Below are 19,705 nucleotides of genomic sequence, written 5' to 3'. Positions count from 1 at the left end.
GCGTGGGTTTTCTCCGGGTGCTCCGGTTTCCTCCCACATTCCAAAAACATGCATGGCAGGCTGATTGGACGCTCTAAATTGTCCCTAGGTGTGAGTGTGGGCGTGAATGGTTGTTCGTCTCTGTGTGCCCTGCGATTGGCTGGCAACTGATTCAGGGTGCCCCCGCCTACTGCCTGAAGACGGCTGGGATAGGCTCCAGCACCCCCCGCGACCCTAGTGAGGATCAAGCGGTTCGGAAAATGGATGGATGGATAAATTTAACATCTACCTCAAAATTACCATGTCTCGCACCCTCCTTTGCACCTTTGTCTGCCAACTCATTCCCACAAATCCACTAAGTGCAGGTTGAGTGAATGGCTACCTAACCACTAAAAAATAAATGGAAAATCGCAACCACAGCTTCAGGTAGTAAGTGCCACACATGATTTAAACCACTTTAGTTGGTTTATTTGAAGGCATATCTATCTATCCCTTCATCTGTCTATAGTAGCTTGAGGAAGTATCCAGCCCTCTTTTCACCTTACTGACCTCGAGTTTATATTTTGCAAATTAGAATGGGCACACAAAAAAAAAATTCTCTTGATGTGCAAAACTGACAGCGATGTACACTAAAAGACTTGCAGCTGCAACCGCAAGCAAAAGGTGGTTTTACAAAGTATTAACCCGGGAAAGTTAAAAATTTCACATACCCCGCTTTTCAGTTTTTATTTCTAAAAAAGTTTAAGTTATCGTATGAATTTCGTTCCTTTTGCGAGTGTGTCCCACTTGGTGTTGATTCTTAAGAAATGTCACGGTAATTCTATTTTTATACAGTATAAAATTATGAAGGGCATCAAGTGGTTATCTCACGTTTCTGAGGATGGGGGCGGGGGGGTCAAATCTGCCCTGGATATATTTCTGAAAACTTGATTCAAAAATGTATGTATTCATAAAATATTCAGACACATATTTAAAGGAATGTTGTCAAGTCAAGTCAACAGTATTTATAGAGCACTTTCAAACAGCCATCGCTGCATACAAAGTGCTGTACATGGAGCAATTTAACATGCACAATAAACAGTAAGACAAATCGGTAATAAAGGCGGTAGAAAGCACCAAACAGTAAAACCAAGAACAAATCTAAGTCATGCTGAGTCGAATGCCAAAGAATACAAGTGAGTTTTGAGGAGGGTTTTGAAGATGGGCAGCGAGGAGGCTTGCCGAATGTTTAGTGGGAGGTCATTCCAGAGAGAGGGACCAGCAACAGAAAAGGCTCGATCCCCTCTGAGCCTCAGTTTAGTTCTTGGTACTTCTAATAAGGTCTGGTCCACAGACCTGAGGCGCCGGGCAGGTGTGTAGGGGCGGATGAGCTCAGAGAGGTAAGGTGGCGCGAGATTATTCAGAGATTTGAAAACAAATAAGAGGATCTTGAAAATAACTCTAAAATGAATGGGGAGCCAGTGAAGGGATGCCAGAGTAGGAGTTATGTGCTCCCTCTTACGAGTACCAGTCAAGAGGCGAGCGGCGGCATTCTGGACCAGCTGAAGGCGCTTAATGGAGGACTGGCTGACTCCAAAGTAAAGGGCATTGCAGTAATCGAGCCGGGATGTGACAAAGGCATGAATTACCATCTCAAAGTGTTCATGTGAGAGGAGAGGTTTTATTTTGGCCAGCTGTCTAAGGTTGTAATATTTTTGTCACACAAGCTGAAGTATGTAGAAAATGTATGGCCAAAGCAATAAATTTCTTTATCAAGTCCCTTATAACAATTTGAAATTTTAAAGCACATTGGCCACTGGACTTCAGGATCCAGTGTAATTTAAAGGATTATTCAAGTAATAATTTAGTCAACGAGCGAAATTCTGGGTTTAAAACTTTAAATCAGAATCCTATGAATAAGACATAAAGAGTTGATAAAAGTAATTGTACAAAATCATCAAAATGCTTTTATTAGCATTTTCTTGAGTTGGCATGGCCATTTATTTTACAAAGGCACAAGTTACAATTTCCAACTCAGTTCATTTAAAAGTCTATCTAATGAATAAATGCATTACATTCACAGCAATATGCTTTAAAAAAAAACAACCCCACAGTCTTATCGTAACAGTATGAAAATCTTTGCGAATGTTCAGCTCTATCTGCTACTTCTAAATCTGCAGCTTTGTTGGAAGTGCAAATGGAAAACGACTGCAGTCAAGGAGCAGCTTTCATATCTATGGAAGCACCATAAGCAGCTGACCATTGTACATTTCCTTTAAAACACCCCAACGGTAACTTGATCCCTTCATACAAATTAAATATTTGACTATTTATTAAATAACACCTAATAATTTACAAGCTTATTTACTGACATCCAGCACAGAATGTTATCAATGAGGTCTCAGAAGAGTGTTGAAGATCAAACTCCAACAACTCAAAAAATTACATAAATAAAATATGTGCCATTGACTGTCTTCTGCCACGCAAAACCAATTCAAAGTACCTAACCACCGCCATGTGAAACTAGAACCATTTCTTTATATCGATGCTTTTGCAACACCGTGACAATGCATGTTTTGTTGTGCGCTCAATTGCTCTTCATGCCACAATTGGCATGCTTGACATGTACCATGTTTGTGCTAGATAACAACACTGACAAATGGTGCGTTTTTAAGGCTGGATTTACATTACAGGTTCAAGTGCCGGATTCTAAATTTAATCCCGATATCAATTTTTTGGGGTGGGGGGACTGTCTCCAGTGACACATACAGTATCTGATGCGGCTGTGTTTACACTGGCCGAAAACATGAAACAAAATGTAGACAGCCAAATTGCACTGAAATAACTCACTAGTGCCAACAGCGGGCAGTGACAACACAAAAGTAGTAAACAGTAATACACAAATAATACGAATATTAGTTGGCCTGTGCTGACACATAATTAAAACGAGAGTAACATTGGCAATAAGTCACTGGCACAGTGGTGGCCATCTGCAATTTCTTTGCTTATTTAAGGAAGAACAAACCTCTAATGTAGTTTGTTTAGTTGTCTATATGCTTACAGTGCAATTTTGAATAACAGCAGGTTTTCGTTTTTGTTGTTTGAGTCGATGCAAGTGTGTCCACAACACCAATCAGTGTATTTTGATGACAGTTAGTTAATACTGATGAGATATATTTCCATCGAGACGTATACTTCCACACTCACATTGGCACATATAAGATTCCGATTTGTATCCACTTTTGGAAGAGTCCTGATTCTGATCTGAAGATATCTGATCCAATGTTTTTTTTTTCTTTTTATGCTGCCATGACGCATATCCCACTTGGGCACTTGAAAGCATTAAAAAAAATCTGAGCTAAAAAAAAAAAAAAAAAAAAAAAAATCACTTGAACATGTAGTGTAAATTCAGCCAACGAGATTTTGGCACTTGTTTCCTCCCGATTTCCATGGTTCCCTGAGTGCCCACCCCGATCCCCAAAATTCCATCAGAGCCTGGTGTTTCTATGCAGGTCCAAATGCATTGTCACATAACACACAAGAAGCACAAGGCAGTGTTAGAGTATCACCGGGGCATGGGGATGCTTCGCTGGAAAAATAAGAAGCAGAGGTCATTTGTCAGTGACGGTGGCAGCGGCCATTGGGCTTCGCATCGTCCCGCGTGCTGTTGCTGCAAGTTCCTCGATTTCAGTGTTGAGCCGCCGGATCACCCATTCCACGGCTTCACGGCCCTGGAGAGAGAAAGAGAGACGGAGACAGAAAGTGACAGAGATACAGTGAGTGAGTGAGTGTGAGAGAGAGGAACATGAAATAATGAAATACAGTCTAACTGTCCAGCTTCCCAGGCAGTATTAGAGATAAAGTGGGCGAGTAATCAATTCATTTGAGTTTGTTAGAACATTTCTTGTTTTGTTTTGTTTTTGCAGTTCGATTGCACAAACTGTGTTAGGTTCAACTGAAAGCTCAAAATCCTCCACAAGCGCAAATGAAAGTGTGAATGCTTATCTATGTGCTCCGCGACTGACTGGCAACCAGTCAAGGGTGTACTCAGCCTCTCTCCCAAAGTCAGTAGGGATAGGCTGCAGCTCACACCGCAAACCTTATGAGGACAAGCGCAATTAAAAAATTAAAAATAAAATGTAGCAATGAATGAAACTAAAACGGATTAAAAATTAACACTTGAAGCCTTTGTTCTGCTCCTTCAAAAATTTCTGGACCGCCTAAAAGTTATGTCTTGCATTTTAAGTGCAAGCACCAAGCAGTCAGTATGAACGTGTGATCTCCTACCTTTCCCGCATTGGTTGAGATGGTGCTTGCTAGAATGCCCTCCAAGTAGCTGCTTAGACTTACTCCTTTTACAGATATGATGGCTTCTTGCGTCAGGATTGTTCTAAGGAGAAGAATTTTTAAAAAATACTTAGGAATTGTCATTCTTGTTTGTTGGATCAGTAAGCTTCTATTAACCTACTTTAGAGAATCTTCAGGGTGGGGTTTATACGTTAGCTTCTCATCCACAGACACCAAGTTGGTGAATGTAATCTGCAACGTGGGGAGAGATATCACAAAAGGGCAAAGTTGGCAGATGAGCCTCAAAACAGTACAGCACAACTGCACTCGATTATACAACAGGCAAGTTTTCATCCCAGAAAAGGTCATTAGCACATGACTTCACAACCATTAAAAAGTGGATCTACAAATGGTGTGTGCATTTAAAACTTTTAGAAATTGCATACAGTCTCATTTTTAGGTAAGCTGACCTAAACTATTAAATACTCACATTTGTGGACTGAAGTTGCAAACTCTTCTCGAGTGGATCCACGACTGAGTGCTCTTGAATGTACGTACACGTCCGCGTGTTCCCAATGATCTGGGGACAAATGTGAAGATAGAATTTTGATTAAACCTTGGGAAAATATAAATAATGCCAAATACTATCCATACACCCATTTTCTAGAGGGCTTGCCCTCATCAGGGTCTTGCTCGTTAGTTGGAGCCTGTCAGATAGATTACAAAAAAGAAAAAACCACTGAGCCTACAAAAAGTTCCCCACTCCTGCACTAAATGATCCACTTGTAATCACGCTCGGGACAGACAATGCCGTGAGATATCATTGATTGAGGTCGGAATTCAAAAAGATATTCATTGATGTGATCGCAGTTGGTGAGCACACATCCTCAGACATCCTTGTAAAGGTCAGCTGCCGATTGAGCGATGTGTGTTGAGACTGCAAAGCCGCGCAGCAATAGCTTGCTTTAGCTAGTTGTCCTTGCAGAGGTCACGAGGGCCGCGAAACAGGAGACGGGCACCAACGAATTTCATAGTCTCATGAGCGCTTGTTTTAACTCAGAAAGTTACATCACATGCCGTCACGGGTTGTAACGCTAACTTGGTACTCAGAGTAACTACACTCCAGCCAGAGCAGGTCCAACTCTTCTGTCCAAAGACAGGAATAGCACTGTGGGAGTAATTGGTTTTGGATACTCACAGACTTGACGATAGAGGGAAGACCCCACTCAGTGCTGAGAAGCCTTTTGCTGTGAAGTCGGCCCTGCTTGTCGATGGTCCTGTCTAAAACGTCGACCCCGAACACGCTGGGATTCATCGGGTTGGGGTACTTTTGCATCGCTGCCTTGGTCACAGTCTCCCAAGGATGACTGTTGGAGGAAAACAAACAGTCAAGGCCACTTTCAAAGATTTAAAATGAATACAGCAGCACACAACGGCCCTTACTTTTTTGGTTTGCATTTGATTACTTGATGGAATTAAAATGAATGAACTAGAAGTGTTTTTCATTCAGCTATTTACTATACATCCTTCCATCTATTTTCTGAACTGTTTATCCTCACAAGGATCGCGGGACGTGCTTGAACCTACTCCAGCTGTCTTCGGGCAGTAGGCAGGGGACACCCTGAACCAGATGCCAGCCAATCGTAGGGCATACAGAGACGAACAACCATCCACGTTCACACTTAGGGACAATTTAGAGTGTTCAATCAGCCTCCCATGCATGTTTTTGGAATGCGGGAGGAAACCGGAGTACCCGGAGAAAACCCACACAGGCCCGGGGAGAACATGCAAACTCCACACAGGAAGCCCGGAGCCGGGTTTGAACCCACGACCTCTGCACTGTGAGGTCGACGCACTAACCACTTGACACCGGGCAATATCTATAATTATATTTTTATGCTATGAACAATGCGCAACATGAACGAGTTTTACACAAGTAAGTCAGAATCAGAATCACCTTTATTGACCAAGTATGTCGAACACACAAGGAATTTGTCTCCGGTAGAACACGCTGCACTAGTATAATCATAAACAAGGGAGAGTGGAGTCGTGAATAAAATACTTTAATTAGGGCCTACAGTATCTCGAACAGTTGTGGTTTGAGATAATAACTTTAGTAAAAGAAGTACCGGCAATGAGAAGTACCTCCTCAAAAATCACATTCATCTACATATATGAAAGTTTTTCCAAAAAAGTAAAGCAATAATTATATTCCCTGGTGACGAATTACATTCATGATGGAGTAGTTACTAATTCAATGACGTTGTATGGGAAGAAACTACTAACTAGTAACCACAAATAATTACTTTTCAAAAGAGTTTTGCCCAACATTGTTTGCTAGACACTTTCTAGAATTGTTTTGTTTTTGTAAACTACCTTATTTCTGTTTACAAAGACTGTAGTTTGTACAAGCAGAGCATGTCAGCAAGCAACAATTGGTTAAAAAAAAAAAACATTGAAACGAAACATTGAAACGAACTTGAATTTGTTTTGGGAATAAGTCTCTGACATGTCATGAATTTAGGTTTGATTCCTACGGCATTTAGCACGTGGTAGGTTTGATTAGCTTAAGAATTTTGGCAGGGTTCATTGGTTAATAATAATAACAATATAATTCTCTCCTGCAAGGAATCCCAGGACCCAAAAGGCTAGAGAAGCCCTGACGTAGGGGGAATAAAGTATCAGTGTCGGGATCCTTTCATAGAAAACTTGATGCAGTTTTCCAGCTACTGAGAGTTGAAGGTCATTCGTGCCTGGTTCCCATGGAGACGCGTGCACCCGGCCAGACAACGAGAGGATAGTGACGTCATATTGGGAAAAGTAGGGGAAAGGTTACCCAACTACACGGACCGCTTATGAAATAGGGACGCCGCCGACCTCATGTACACGCACCTTTTCACACTTGTCACACTCTCCAATTATTTCAAACTTACGAGCTGTGATATCATGAGTGACCTAAGGCCAACGAACATGACGACAAAATAAAAGTCTATCGGCAGCATGCTATCTTGTTAGCTGGCTAGCAAGGTATTTTTCCATTTGAAGCTACTCTATTTATGCCCCCATGTATTGTGTAATCCATTCACAATATGACAGCATGACGTTGCTTACTAGCACACAAAAAATAGCGCTTTGGGTGAGGTCTCACTTGAATATGTGTTCCGATGTCCAAATCTTCATAGCGCGGAGAGTTGCGGTCAGATGGGTGAACGTAATTCGCCGGGCTGATCCGTTTCACTGAGGCCGGTGTGCGAGATGCCGGGTTGAAGTCAAGACAAGCGTAAGTCCCTCCCCGTGTCCTTCCTCCTCTCGTTCAATTGAGCTGTCACGTGACTGAGATGACGCACTTCCGCCTCAGTCAGCATGCAGCATGGCGCGTGACCGGTCTGCTGTCACTCACTCGGGGCAGTGGAATGCTGATGGCTTATTAAAATAGCGCTCAGTGACATAATAGGAGTTTTTTTTCTTTCTGTTTTTTGAGAACACGTGTACAACAGGGTGGGCCCAAAAGGTTTAGGCTTTAATGTTATTATTTTATGTATATATATTTAGTACATTTACAGTTATCTTTCTTATCCGAAGTCCATCCTTTCCAGACCCTCTTTATATCTTCCCTCAGCTTTTTTTTTTAAATCTTGCATCATTTCTTCCACCGTTCCTTATGGCTCCTTCCTTCACTTAAACCTGATTTTCCTTTTTCACTCTTCCCTCCTTTGCTGTATTATTTTGACCTGCTTTCTGTCTTCCTGCCTTCCCAACTTACCTACTGACCTTTGCTCCTTCTTGCCTTCCTTCCCTCAGACCAGCTTTTGTGTCACATACCTTTCCTTCCTTTGCTTTATTTTTTTGCCTTCCGTCATTCCCTCCTTCCTTCCATCTCTTCTGCCTGCTTTGCTTCCCTCCAAGCCTCCCCTCTTTTTTCATTCTTTCATGCCTTCTTCACTCACACTACTTTTTATTAATGCGTCCTTCCTTTGCTACTTTTCTGCCTTGCTCCCAGTCCCTGGCCTCCTTTCTTCCAGCTCAGCCCTGCTTTTCTCTCTTCCCTTCTTTGTTCCACCCTTACTTCCTTTCTTCCCTGGCACCCATTTGTGATATTGAGTCCTTCCTTCTTCTTTTGCATGAAACTACTTTTCTTCTTTCTTTGTTCTTGAATCAAATAATTCCTGTTATTCACAGCACCTCTTAAAAGAAACAAGTTGATTTAAAAAGTGCATACTGTACTTACTTTTGGTCAACCCTTGTAATATACCAGAATAATAGAATGCTTTTTGTCTTTTGTTAGCGAGTATTGCAAAAACAATCATCGGTATTATACAATTGTGCTGCACGGAAGGTTGAAAGTTCTGCGCAACCTTGGAGGAGCAAGGACACATTTTGAGCTGGCTGGCTGCACAATGTCAACAGCAAAGGTTATTGTAAATGGTATTCATAGACCAGCATGTCTGGTTGTATTTATTTTTTTATTCCTTATAAACAGAAAAACTTTAATGCGGCTGTTCTGATTCTTTCACACAAAATGGCACTTTTATTTTCCCAGCATTGCGACTTTTTTATGTAACATTACGACTTGAGTCCAAAGCAGTATGACTTTAATTCTATAGTTTTACAACTTTATGCTTTGTATATAATTTTTTTCCACTCAAAATGTGACTTAGTTCCCGAAAAAAAAATCCAGCCTGATTCTCGCAGTAATTTTTTTTGAATGTCCGCCTTTATTCGGGTGACTATGACTTTATTCTCTGAACGTTACAACTTTTTTCTCTTGACATATTAATTCTCACAGTAATATATGATTTTTTTCCATAGTATTGCCACTTTAATCTTGCAACCTTATTCTATTATTACGACACTTTATTATACAATTACTTTTCTCAGAGCACACAACTATTTTCACTTACTTTTTTTCTCATGACTTAACATTTTAATTATTGTAGCATAATAATTCTGCGATTGGCTGGCAACTGATTCAGGGTGTCCCCCGCCTACTGCCCGAAGACGGCTGGGATAGGCTCCAGCACCCCCCGCGACCCTAGTGAGGATCAAGCGGTTCGGAAAATGGATGGATGGATAGCATAATAATTTGTTTCGCATAAATTTTGACTGACCCGCAACTGTTTTTTTTTCCTCCCTCCAAAACATTGACATTATTCCTGTAACCTTCTGAGACTTTTTGGAACACTGAACCTTTTTGGCAAGTTGAGACTAAATTCTTGAAACACTACAACATCCTTTTGTATTATGATGAGAATACAGAAAAAAAAGCTTTTTTTTGGTCCAGAAACGCTGGGCATATATATACTGTATATATATACCTGTATATATAAAACATTACGACTTTATTTCCGTATTGTATATCAAAACAAGAATGAGGAATTTACCGTGACGGTTGGCCGTTGTAATTGTCAGAGGACTTTGTGTCTTCTCTTTCCTTTACTAAAAAAGTGGAATGACTTATGTTTCCTGTTGTTCTTCATTCCAAAACTTATTTTCGGAGTTCAAGTGAACTCATTAATGCTGTATGGTTTTGGTGAAAAATAATTGATACGCATGTTAGCCTCTGGTCACAAACCACAATGGAATACATGAGTCTAGATAACTTTATTTCTGTACTTATCACATTGCACAGACACTCAAGGCAGTAAAATGTGTAATCTCAAAGTCCCAGGCCGCTCACAGTGGGAGGAAACAGAATGACAGCCAAGCACACTTTATCAGCGTCATTATGATCCTTCACTTAGTTCGAGTCAAGTCGAGTTAAAATTCTGTAAAATAATTGAATTATACAAAGGAATATTAGTGCCACGCCAAAAAGAGACTAAATGAAAAATATGCTATAAAATAAAGGTGAAACATTATGACAGTAAAGTTGTGAAAGGAAAAAAAGTATTGTACAACTTGTAACATTACAATAATAAGGCCATCATTTACAAGGGAAATTACGGTGAGGGAAAAAAAACACTCGTACGCTCAGATAAGCTTGATAAGTTACTGCTGAGAAAGTCGGAACATTATGGGAATAAAGTTGTCATTTTGTTCACACCTCTCTTGCTGGCTTTCAGTGGCAATCTTGCATAAGTCTGGCCATGAGTTGTATCTAACTTAATTCTTGCAACCTTACAATTTTTTTCTTGTAACCTTCAAACTTTATTTTCATAACTTTGCCACTTCAGTCTTGCAACTTCACAATGTTGCTTGAATCTGGAAACTTCCAGACTTTATTCTGTTCACTTTACGATTTTATTCTTGCAAATGTATGACAATTTCATAATTTTATATGAATAACATTTCGACTTTAATCAAGTCAATTTTAGACTTTATTCACATGACATCACAACTAGATGCTCATAATTTCATGGCTTTATTCTCGTAATTTTATGATTTCATTATTGGAATTTTATGACTTTACAGTATTTTCATGACTTAACTTGATTCTCGTAAGAGTCTGACTTTTATCAAGTCACAACTTTATTCTCAAAATGTTACGACTTTTACTCTGATACCATTCCCACTATTATTTAACAACATTTTGATTTCTCGTAGCAATGCTATTTTTTCCCATAGCATTGCAACTTAATCTATTATCTCTCTCTCTCTCTCAATATATATATATATATATATATATATATATGTGTGTGTGTGTGTGTACCGGTATATATATGTTAACATGGTGTCTTTTTCTGAACGTTTGCATAACGTCTCTGGAAAGGCTTTAAACAAACTACCGGTAATCACAAATCATATGAAATACAGATTTCTTAATTAATACAGAGACAGTGACACCTTCATGCAAAGTCAAGTATTTCTCCATCTACCTGTAGTCGAGAGGACCCATGAGAGCTCAGGCTAATTTCCAGAAATCCATCCATCCATTGCGCTTGTGCTCATTAGCTATAGCCCATCTCAAGTGACTGCGCGAGAGGCAGGATACATCAAAAATGCACAATTTTGGCCTCCAGTGAACCTAACAAGCATGTTGTTTGAATGCATAAACCCATATACTGTAAGCAAGGGGAGAACAAACTCCACACAAGATTCCCCCGAGCTGAAATTCGATCCCAAAACTTTACAATTGTGAGGCAGACGTTTAAAGCCACAATTGCTACCCTATCGGCAAACATATTCTATTCAAATAAATCAAAGCTACAATCCATCTTAAAGCAACACACAACTGAATATGTATTGTCCAGTGTGTATAAACATTAATAGTGCAAATATCAATGTCATCTGATTCCCTGAAAAAAAGACAAAGCCGATTAATTATCAAAATGACATATTCAAATCATACTCTCAAAGAATTTCAAAAAAGAATGAAGGACAATGAATTTTCAGTGGCGTGTTGCTTTAAACATCAGTACAGCTAAATAACAAGTGTATAAGTATTCCATAGCACCTTTTCCTCACATATTTTGTTCAGGCAACGTTTCAAGGTTAGTCCTCATCCACGGTTTCTCGACTTGTTTCTGTCACTGTTTCCTCCATAACTTCCATCCGAGACTGAATCCTTGTGGCTGTGGACTTGTCAGGCGGCTCCTGCTCGTCTTCGTCCTCCATTTCGGACTCCATGTCAGCCGTGGCGTCTTGGTACTGCTGGTACTCCGACACTAGGTCATTGAGGTTGCCCTCGGCCTCCGTGAACTCCATCTCATCCATGCCCTCTCCCGTGTACCAGTGGAGAAAGGCCTTGCGCCTGAACATCAGCGCAAACTGATCGCCCACTCGGCGGAATATTTCCTGAATGGCCGTGTTGTTGCCAATGAACGTGGAGGCCATTTTAAGGCCTCGAGGCGGGACGTCGCACACAGCGACCTTGACATTGTGTGGGATCCAGTCCACAAAGTGGTTGCTGTTCTTCTGCTGGACAGCTAGCATTTGTTCATCCACCTGCTTGGTGGACATCCTCCCGCGAAAGACGCCGGCAACTGTGAGGTAGCGGCCCCGTCTGGGGTCGCAGGCTGTCATCATGTTGCGGGGGTCGAACATCTGCTGGGTGAGCTCAGGTACGCTAAGGGCGCGGTACTGCTGACTACCGCGCGCCGTCAGTGGGGCAAAACCAGGCATGAAGAAGTGAAGGCGGGGGAAGGGCACCATGTTGACCGCCAGCTTCCTCAGGTCGGCGTTGAGCTGACCGGGGAATCTCAGGGAGGTGGTGACCCCACTCATGGTCATGGACACCAAGTGGTTGAGGTCCCCGTATGTGGGCGTGGTGAGTTTGAGTGTGCGGAAGCAGATGTCGTACAGCGCCTCGTTGTCGATGCAGAAGGTCTCGTCCGTGCTCTCCAGGAGCTGGTGCACCGACAGGGTGGCGTTATAAGGCTCCACCACCGTGTCGGAAACCTTTGGCGAGGGCATTACACTGAAGCTGGTCATGATCCGGTCGGGGTACTCCTCTCGGATCTTGTTGATCATTAGGGTCCCCATACCGGAACCTGTGCCGCCGCCTAAGGAGTGAACCAACTGGAAGCCCTGCAGACAGTCGCAGCTCTCGCTTTCGTTCCTCACCCGGTCCATCACCTGTTCGATCAGCTCTGCCCCCTCCGTGTAGTGGCCCTTCGCCCAGTTATTGCCGGCACCTGAGTTGCCTATATCACCATAACGAAGGCAAAAGTTGGAGGCACAAACAAAAAAGAATAGACTTCTTTGACTGCTCTAAGTGACTCGGAATATGTAGTTGTAGTCATTATTCATAAGATAAAAAATACAGAATATGCCTGTGAGTAATTATATTATCTGTCGACATGTTGTGCTTAACCATTTGTGTTCAAATGTTCGTTGCTCCGACAACTCAATGGCATTTTCTATTACATGTTAGCATTAAGCTGGCAAACCATTCTTAAGGCAACATTGTTTGCTTCTTTTACATAACTTGTAATTCTCTTTGTTTTATGTTCAGTTTGACGGTAAACTTGAACTGGAAGTGGAAAATAAACAGTTTGAAGTATCTTTTTTTAAGCAATTGTTCACCATTTGCCAAACTGCTGCTTTTTGCTAAGTGAGTTAAAATTAGTTCACTAGGGTCAAAAATCAGCCGAATGACAGTTTGTATTTAAAAAAAACCCCCAAATCACTCGTATCACAAAGCACCATTTGTATTCATAATATTTTGGACAGGCAGCACACCATGAATGAAGTTGTCCGGCCTAAAGAGAACACCGATTTGACTCCCTCTGATGCTGTCCATGGTTCCAGGCTCCAGGTCAACCAGCAGAGACCGAGGCACATATTTACCACCTGGACAGAGAATGGAGACATATTTGTCGTTGGTAATTCTATCATGGACTCTCTTGATGACGCCTTACCGTGTGCTTCATTGAAGTATACGTTGACTCTGTCCAATTGGACTCTGCTGTCACCCTCATAGATGCCCGTCTTGCCTATTCCATGTTCCTCGCTGATTACTTCCCAAAACTGAGAGGGAAAAGGTCATTGAAGGTCATTATAGTCATTTACATTTTTTTTGTTTGTTTGGGGGTTTTTTGCATTATAAACATACTCTTGAATAGTGTCCCTGTAATGAGATTCTAATATTCTAATTTACAGTTCAGTCAACCTTATTAGGCAAGCACACTTGACTGACATATCATCTGTGTGTCACTTATTATCTCGTTGTTCCTTTTTCGTGTTTTGCGTTGGCCACGATAAAAACAGAATGACCCACCCTCACCAGTCTCACCCTTATCTCCTCTCAGAATGCACTCACGTCACTCATGGTTATTGGCATCGGGATTCTACACTTTGAGTCATAGTGTCGCAGTACTGCAGAATATCGGTGGAGAACCAGGATGGCCTAAACTTCCACTGTTATCCGCACTAAATAGATTTTACCATTCATTTGGAATACCCAAAAATGTGCATTATGTATTCATTACCATAATTTTGCCATTAAGTTCGGGATAATAGTATTACATTAGTCTCAATTTAACTGTCTGACAAAAACAATTATTAGAAAAATTTGAATACTGTAAGTTACAACAACAAAACAGATATTTTTTTAATGTATTACTGTATATATATGTGTGTGTGTGTATATATATAGATATAGATATACATGTATATCTATATCTATATATATACACACACACACACATATATATATATATACATGTATATCTATATCTATATCTATATATATAATAAATAAAATAGTTTTGTTATGTTTAGTACATAAGATATCCTTTATTTGTCCCACACTGGGGAAATTTACAGTCTACAGCAGCAAGATTGTGGGTAGAAAAACAAAACAAAAACAACAAAAAAACAAACAAACACCGTTCAATTAAGTGCAATATAAATACAAATATGGATAAGGTCGCAGTGCTATTTACAATTGTTTGTCACATCATTTAATAATTTTTTTTTATTCAGCAGCCTGACAGCAGTCGGTAGGAACGAGCGGCGGTATCTCATATAGATTGAAATAAAAAAATATTTCAGTACTTTGTCTTTCCAAATTCATTCATTAATTTTAAGGTAATTTCCAGCTGAAACTTTTTTAAAAAAAATACACAATATGTAATCACTGTGAGTGTGTATGTGTGTGTGTATATATATATATATATATATATATACATATATATATATATATATACACACACACACACACACTGTAAAGTCTATCATTTCAGAGCAATTCAGTTTAATTACCTTTGAGCCGATTTGGTTGCCACATTGTCCAATTTGTAGATGTACAATTTCACGCATGGTGACGCAGGCATCAATTGCAGTTGTTTTAGCGGGTGGGTGCCTCTGATACGCCAGAGGGGCCCAACTGGTTATATGTAATGACCAGTGATGTCATCACTGATGTCAAGCAGGGAGGGAGTGTTTTTTTTGTGTGTTTGTGTGTGTGTGTGGTGGGGGGGGGGGGTCACACCACTTGCCGCTCCCATTTCAAATGTGCACATTGTGAATTTCTGATGTAGACTAATAGCGTTATTGGTACTCCTGTCTAGGCATTTCTGTTCATATTATCCTCACTTTCAGGCACAGGAGAAAGCACAAGAAGTGTTTTTTGCCTACTTGCTGACACAAACATAACACAAGGTGACAGGATCCTTGTTTTCTATCAACGTCTACCTGCGATTTTTAAAGAAAGAGTCAACAGTTTTCGTGTATTTCAGTTCTGTCATACAATTTATTCTTATACTATGATACCTTGGAATGTTGAAATACTCTTAAAACGTGGCCTATACCACAGGTGTCAAACTCAAGGCCCAGAGGCCACATCCGGCCCTCTACATCATTTTACGTGGTCCGCAAAAGCAAATCATATGTCAACTTCATGACCCCTGATAAAATCTATCCCAAATTTTTAAATTGTCATGTGAAATAAATAATACTGAGATTTTGTAATATTTTGTTGTTACCCTTTTTACAGTAATTTGAACTATAATTGAATACATTACTATCCTTGATTTTTGCTTGCAAAACTAGCAATCTATCAATACGTTGTGAAATCATACGATGAGACGAATAAACATTGTTTTGTTTTCACCATCATAGCGGCCCTCTGAGGGAAGCTGTAACTACAAAGTGGACTGTGACCAAGATAAATTTGACATCCCTGGGCCAATAGAGTTGCAATGCAAATCATTTAACCATCAGATATATTGCATTTTAAGAACAGCTTGGATGTTGTTTTTTTTTCCTTTTTTTTGTTTTTGTTTTGAATCGCTTAACCAAACGGCCCTCAGCTGTTCTGTGGTATCACGTGTGTGTTCCTCATCCTTTAGATAACATTTTGTTACCTCAGTGAGTTGCATCATGACTCCCTCCCTCAACTGTCTGCAGCGGGGGCTAATTCGCCAGCTGGACAACTCATCTACACTGACCTTTATGTGTTTTGCCCCGAGCTCCTTCCTGTTACTTCTTGATCCATTTTTGTCTGTATGTGTACGTGTGTGTCTCTTGTCTCGTTTGACTAACTTTGTGTGGAAAGCTCACGTGTGATGTAAACTTTCTGTATGACCTAAGTGAAACCTAGCTGAGAAATCTTAGGCAATTTCTGGAAGAGTGCAAAAAAAAAGTTGAATCATAGAACCGGAAATGGAACTCAACTGTGACCATTGGAAAGGTTTACCTGTGCATGAGAAATTTACAATTAGTTCGGTACATAATGAGAAATTTACAATTAATTTCCGATACAGTCACAAAGCTTTTATTAATTATAGCAATACTTACAAAACTCCACAAGGTGACAGTGTTGCTCTACAAACACCTTTCTGTACTTCGTTTTCATTCATGTTTGTCAGGTTCAAACAAATGTATTTTTAATTTTGTTACACAACATTATTGTCTTTGTTAAAATGTGACTTAGAGGAGACACATGACAGTATTTACATTTTTCACAATTTCACACACTCCTCGGGTGTCTTAGAGGTCTGTTTGCTGTTAAAACTACTCGCAAGATTTTTATGGAGCTTCATTTAACTAGTCCCTCCCTCCTCGTGTTTCTGACCTAATATGCACCCTTCATTAACATTTAACTCTGAAACCCAATGTAATTGGTCAGTCGCAGAGGGTGTGCCTTCACTCACCAAATGATTGACACCTTGTTAGTTACTTTCTTTGATTGGTTGTTTTTCCACAGCAGCGGTGGTTTCTTGCAAATCAAATTAGAGGTACAACATGGGGTCAGAGTGTCATTTTTTAAAATCACAGATCATTTAACCTGTACCACTGCCAGGTCCTACTAACACTGTGAACAAATAAGACTTTTTTGGGAGGGGGGGGGGGGCTGTTGAATAAAAGGTCTATTTCCTAATCCCAATATCCTAACAAGGTTTGCGGGTGTGCTGGAGCCTATCCCAGCTGTCACACATAGACGAACAACCACCCGCGCTCAAAATCACACCTAGGGACAATTTAGAATGCTCCATTAACCTGCCATGCGCTTTGGAATGTGGGAGGAAACCAGAGTACCTAGAGAAAACCCGTGCAGACCACTGTGCCTCCAATCCCATGTTGACAATTAAGGTGAACATTCAAATATGTGCTGCTTATTAAGAACTAACAAGTAACATTGTTGGCTAACAGGAGTCTAAAATAATACTGCAGCTCTGCTTATCTTTTCACATTGACATGAGTGTGTTCTTGTGCAGGTGAACTCCAGCCGTTACTTCAAAATGGCAAGTCTTGGAGCCTGTAAATCAGTAATGATGTCACAAATTGGTTTCCTCACCAAGACATTTTCAGAAAAAGGCAGATTAGATTTACTTGGTATGTTGAATAGGCAGACACCCTTGAGACCCAACTACTATTATACAACCCATCAAAAAAATGCATTTACCATATTGTCTTTTTTAAGCATCACCATGAATACATTTAATAAATGTTTTGCAAAAGTGATAGATTGTGTTCAGTTTACATCAATGCAACTGCACGGGGTTTCCCCCTTTTGATTTCATTAAACACAAAGGAAGTCAGAGATGCGTGTCTTGGATTTTTGAAAAGTGGGTCAGGTTGTGATTTTAGTCAAATTAAAGATGCCACATCTATGACATATGCATTCATCCATTTCAGGTCCTTGCAGAAGGTGGCAAGACACTTCGAGCATAGTATGTATATGTATGACATAAAGTTTGTGTTGTGATAGTCACTAGAAAGTGAGATTGTGAGAAAAGATGATGCTGTTCATGAGTAAATGTTGAACGCCATGTAAAAAAAAAAACGAAAAAAACACTGACGAGACATCCAGTCGCTCACCGTACATTTCATAGTTGCAAATCTGTACATAAATTAGAATCTTGCCATCAAAGGTGGTTTCTCTCAGTTTTGTTCATGTTGTATAATTTGGGGTGTCACAAATTTGGTGTCAAAGTCACTGTTCAGTTTGACGTGTCATTTCACAAAATATTTTTGGTCAGAAAGAGTTGGTTTTGGTGAAACCAACCCATTGCACTACTGACGACTAAAGAAAACAAAAAAGTAGAAGCAAGCATTCCAAATCGGCTGGCAATATGGAGAACTCTCCTTTGAAAACAGCTAACGTTGAATGGGTTCAGTAAGATAAAAACACTTTTACAAGTTGGTGGTTATTGATTGATATATTGTGCATGAGTAGGTTGCCAAGAGAAGGACTTCAAAAGAGGGGGCTCGGGGTAATCAATCACGTGGTTCAAACCCGGCTTGATTCCAGATGTGTCAAGTCAAAGTAAGACAGAAACTGGAAACAGTAGAAGCGTCACTTCAAAACAAAAGCAAGTCTCGTAAATGAAGCACAGCTTGGACTTTAGATCCTTCATTTATTGTTGAAATACATATACCTGTGTAAAGATATTCTGGTAAAGAATAAAGTACTTAAAGTATTTTAATTCAAGTAAAAGTACAGACATGACATGTCTGTTAAAAAAACAAAACAAAAAAAAACTATTTTTCATGGCGAATCATCAAATTGAAACACTGATATGTCTTCAATTAACCTACTATGCTAAGAAGCCGAGAGAAAGTGTGAGGCAGATGTGCTAACACTAGTTCCAATGCTGCCTCATAATATACAGGGTGTCCGCAAAAGCTCTACAAATATGTGGCCACTAGATGACGCCTGAGTTGCTTTTTGTTGACTGTATTGTTGTTCACCATGAGCACAAGCCAAAACTTACTGTTTTCATGCACGGCATAATAAACTTTCTACATCATATATTTATTCGTCTAATGTCTCGGTCAATTGAAACGATTGCTCGTGACCATAAAGTGATCAATAACGTCAGTGAAATACCCTGGAAAAGATAACAGTTGTACCCTAAAAAGTCTCCCCAAAAGGCTGATGAACATTCAATACGAAATGAAATAAAATTCCGATTGTATCTGATGAGAAACCTTGGATTATGAACAAACTGCTGCCAGAATGTCCCTGGAGTGAACTGTACATTATTGTCTTATTTTGTGAACCCAGGCAATGACGTAATGGATCATTAATTTGGCAAATTACATGACAACTGATCACCAATTTTGCATAAAATGCAAAATATCTGCTGATCTAGGCGGCACAGTGTTCCACTGGTGAGCATGGGCACCTCACATCACAGAGGTGTAGGGTTCGATTCCGGCTCCGGCTTTCCTGTGTGAAGTTTGCATGTGCCCTGCTATTGGCTGGCAACCAGTTCAGGGTGGCTACTGCCCGAAGACAGCTGGGACAGAGTTCACCACGCCCGCGACACTCGTGAGGATAAGATGATTCGAAAATGGATGGATGGATGGATCTGGCGATGTCATTCAGTTGATCAGATCTGTGTGAAGTCTACTAACAGCTATGTCACTATGTTTAATGTAATGCCAATAAAAAATAATTGTAATAATAATATTTCCGTTTTGTAAAATGTTCATTTTACTAATGCTAGAATATCCCATGCAGAGTGAGGGCGAAAAAAATCTGTACTAGATGAGGTGTAAGAACAACTAATTGGTTTTAGTGTGAAAAGCAGAGCCGGAACTCTATGTCTGCAATCCATACTACTTGACC

At 40.2% G+C, this 19,705-nt stretch overlaps 2 protein-coding genes across 2 annotated transcripts; both read right to left on the bottom strand.

Moving 5' to 3' along the window:
* Positions 1-1,902: 1,902 nt before the first annotated feature.
* LOC147201105 (PRELI domain containing protein 3B-like) lies at positions 1,903-8,439 on the bottom strand. The gene is made up of 6 exons (XM_086117182.1): positions 7,394-8,439; positions 5,444-5,612; positions 4,736-4,825; positions 4,427-4,497; positions 4,246-4,348; positions 1,903-3,689 (listed from the first exon to the last, which is right to left on the bottom strand). The coding sequence occupies exons 1-6, from the start codon at positions 7,423-7,425 to the stop codon at positions 3,570-3,572; spliced, it is 585 nt and encodes a 194-aa protein (XP_085973308.1). The 5' UTR covers positions 7,426-8,439; the 3' UTR covers positions 1,903-3,569.
* Positions 8,440-9,831: 1,392 nt separating this feature from the next.
* Positions 9,832-14,999, bottom strand: LOC147201104 (tubulin beta-6 chain). The gene is made up of 4 exons (XM_086117181.1): positions 14,890-14,999; positions 13,545-13,653; positions 13,366-13,476; positions 9,832-12,827 (listed from the first exon to the last, which is right to left on the bottom strand). The coding sequence occupies exons 1-4, from the start codon at positions 14,944-14,946 to the stop codon at positions 11,677-11,679; spliced, it is 1,428 nt and encodes a 475-aa protein (XP_085973307.1). The 5' UTR covers positions 14,947-14,999; the 3' UTR covers positions 9,832-11,676.
* Between the last annotated feature and the right edge of the window lie 4,706 nt (positions 15,000-19,705).

Source organism: Hippocampus guttulatus, chromosome 8 (genome assembly GCF_054856545.1).
Source record: "Hippocampus guttulatus isolate MCC_2025c chromosome 8, RoL_Hgut_1.0, whole genome shotgun sequence".
Lineage (NCBI taxonomy): Eukaryota > Metazoa > Chordata > Actinopteri > Syngnathiformes > Syngnathidae > Hippocampus > Hippocampus guttulatus.
The sequence above is the reverse complement of the archived record's forward strand: the minus strand, read 5'-3'. Positions and strand labels throughout refer to the sequence as shown.

Coding starts and splice junctions, on each gene's coding strand:
- LOC147201105 (XM_086117182.1), bottom strand. CDS start 7,425: ATGAAGATTTGGACATCGGAACACATATTCAA. Junction 5,613..7,393: donor ACATCGGAACACATATTCAA/GTGAGACCTCAC, acceptor TTCCTCCAACAG/TCATCCTTGGGAGACTGTGA. Junction 4,498..4,735: donor TGCAACTTCAGTCCACAAAT/GTGAGTATTTAA, acceptor CCCACGTTGCAG/ATTACATTCACCAACTTGGT.
- LOC147201104 (XM_086117181.1), bottom strand. CDS start 14,946: ATGCGTGAAATTGTACATCTACAAATTGGACAATGTGGCAACCAAATC. Junction 13,654..14,889: donor GCAACCAAATCGGCTCAAAG/GTAATTAAACTG, acceptor TTTCCCTCTCAG/TTTTGGGAAGTAATCAGCGA. Junction 12,828..13,365: donor GCCGGACAACTTCATTCATG/GTGTGCTGCCTG, acceptor ATGGTGATATAG/GCAACTCAGGTGCCGGCAAT.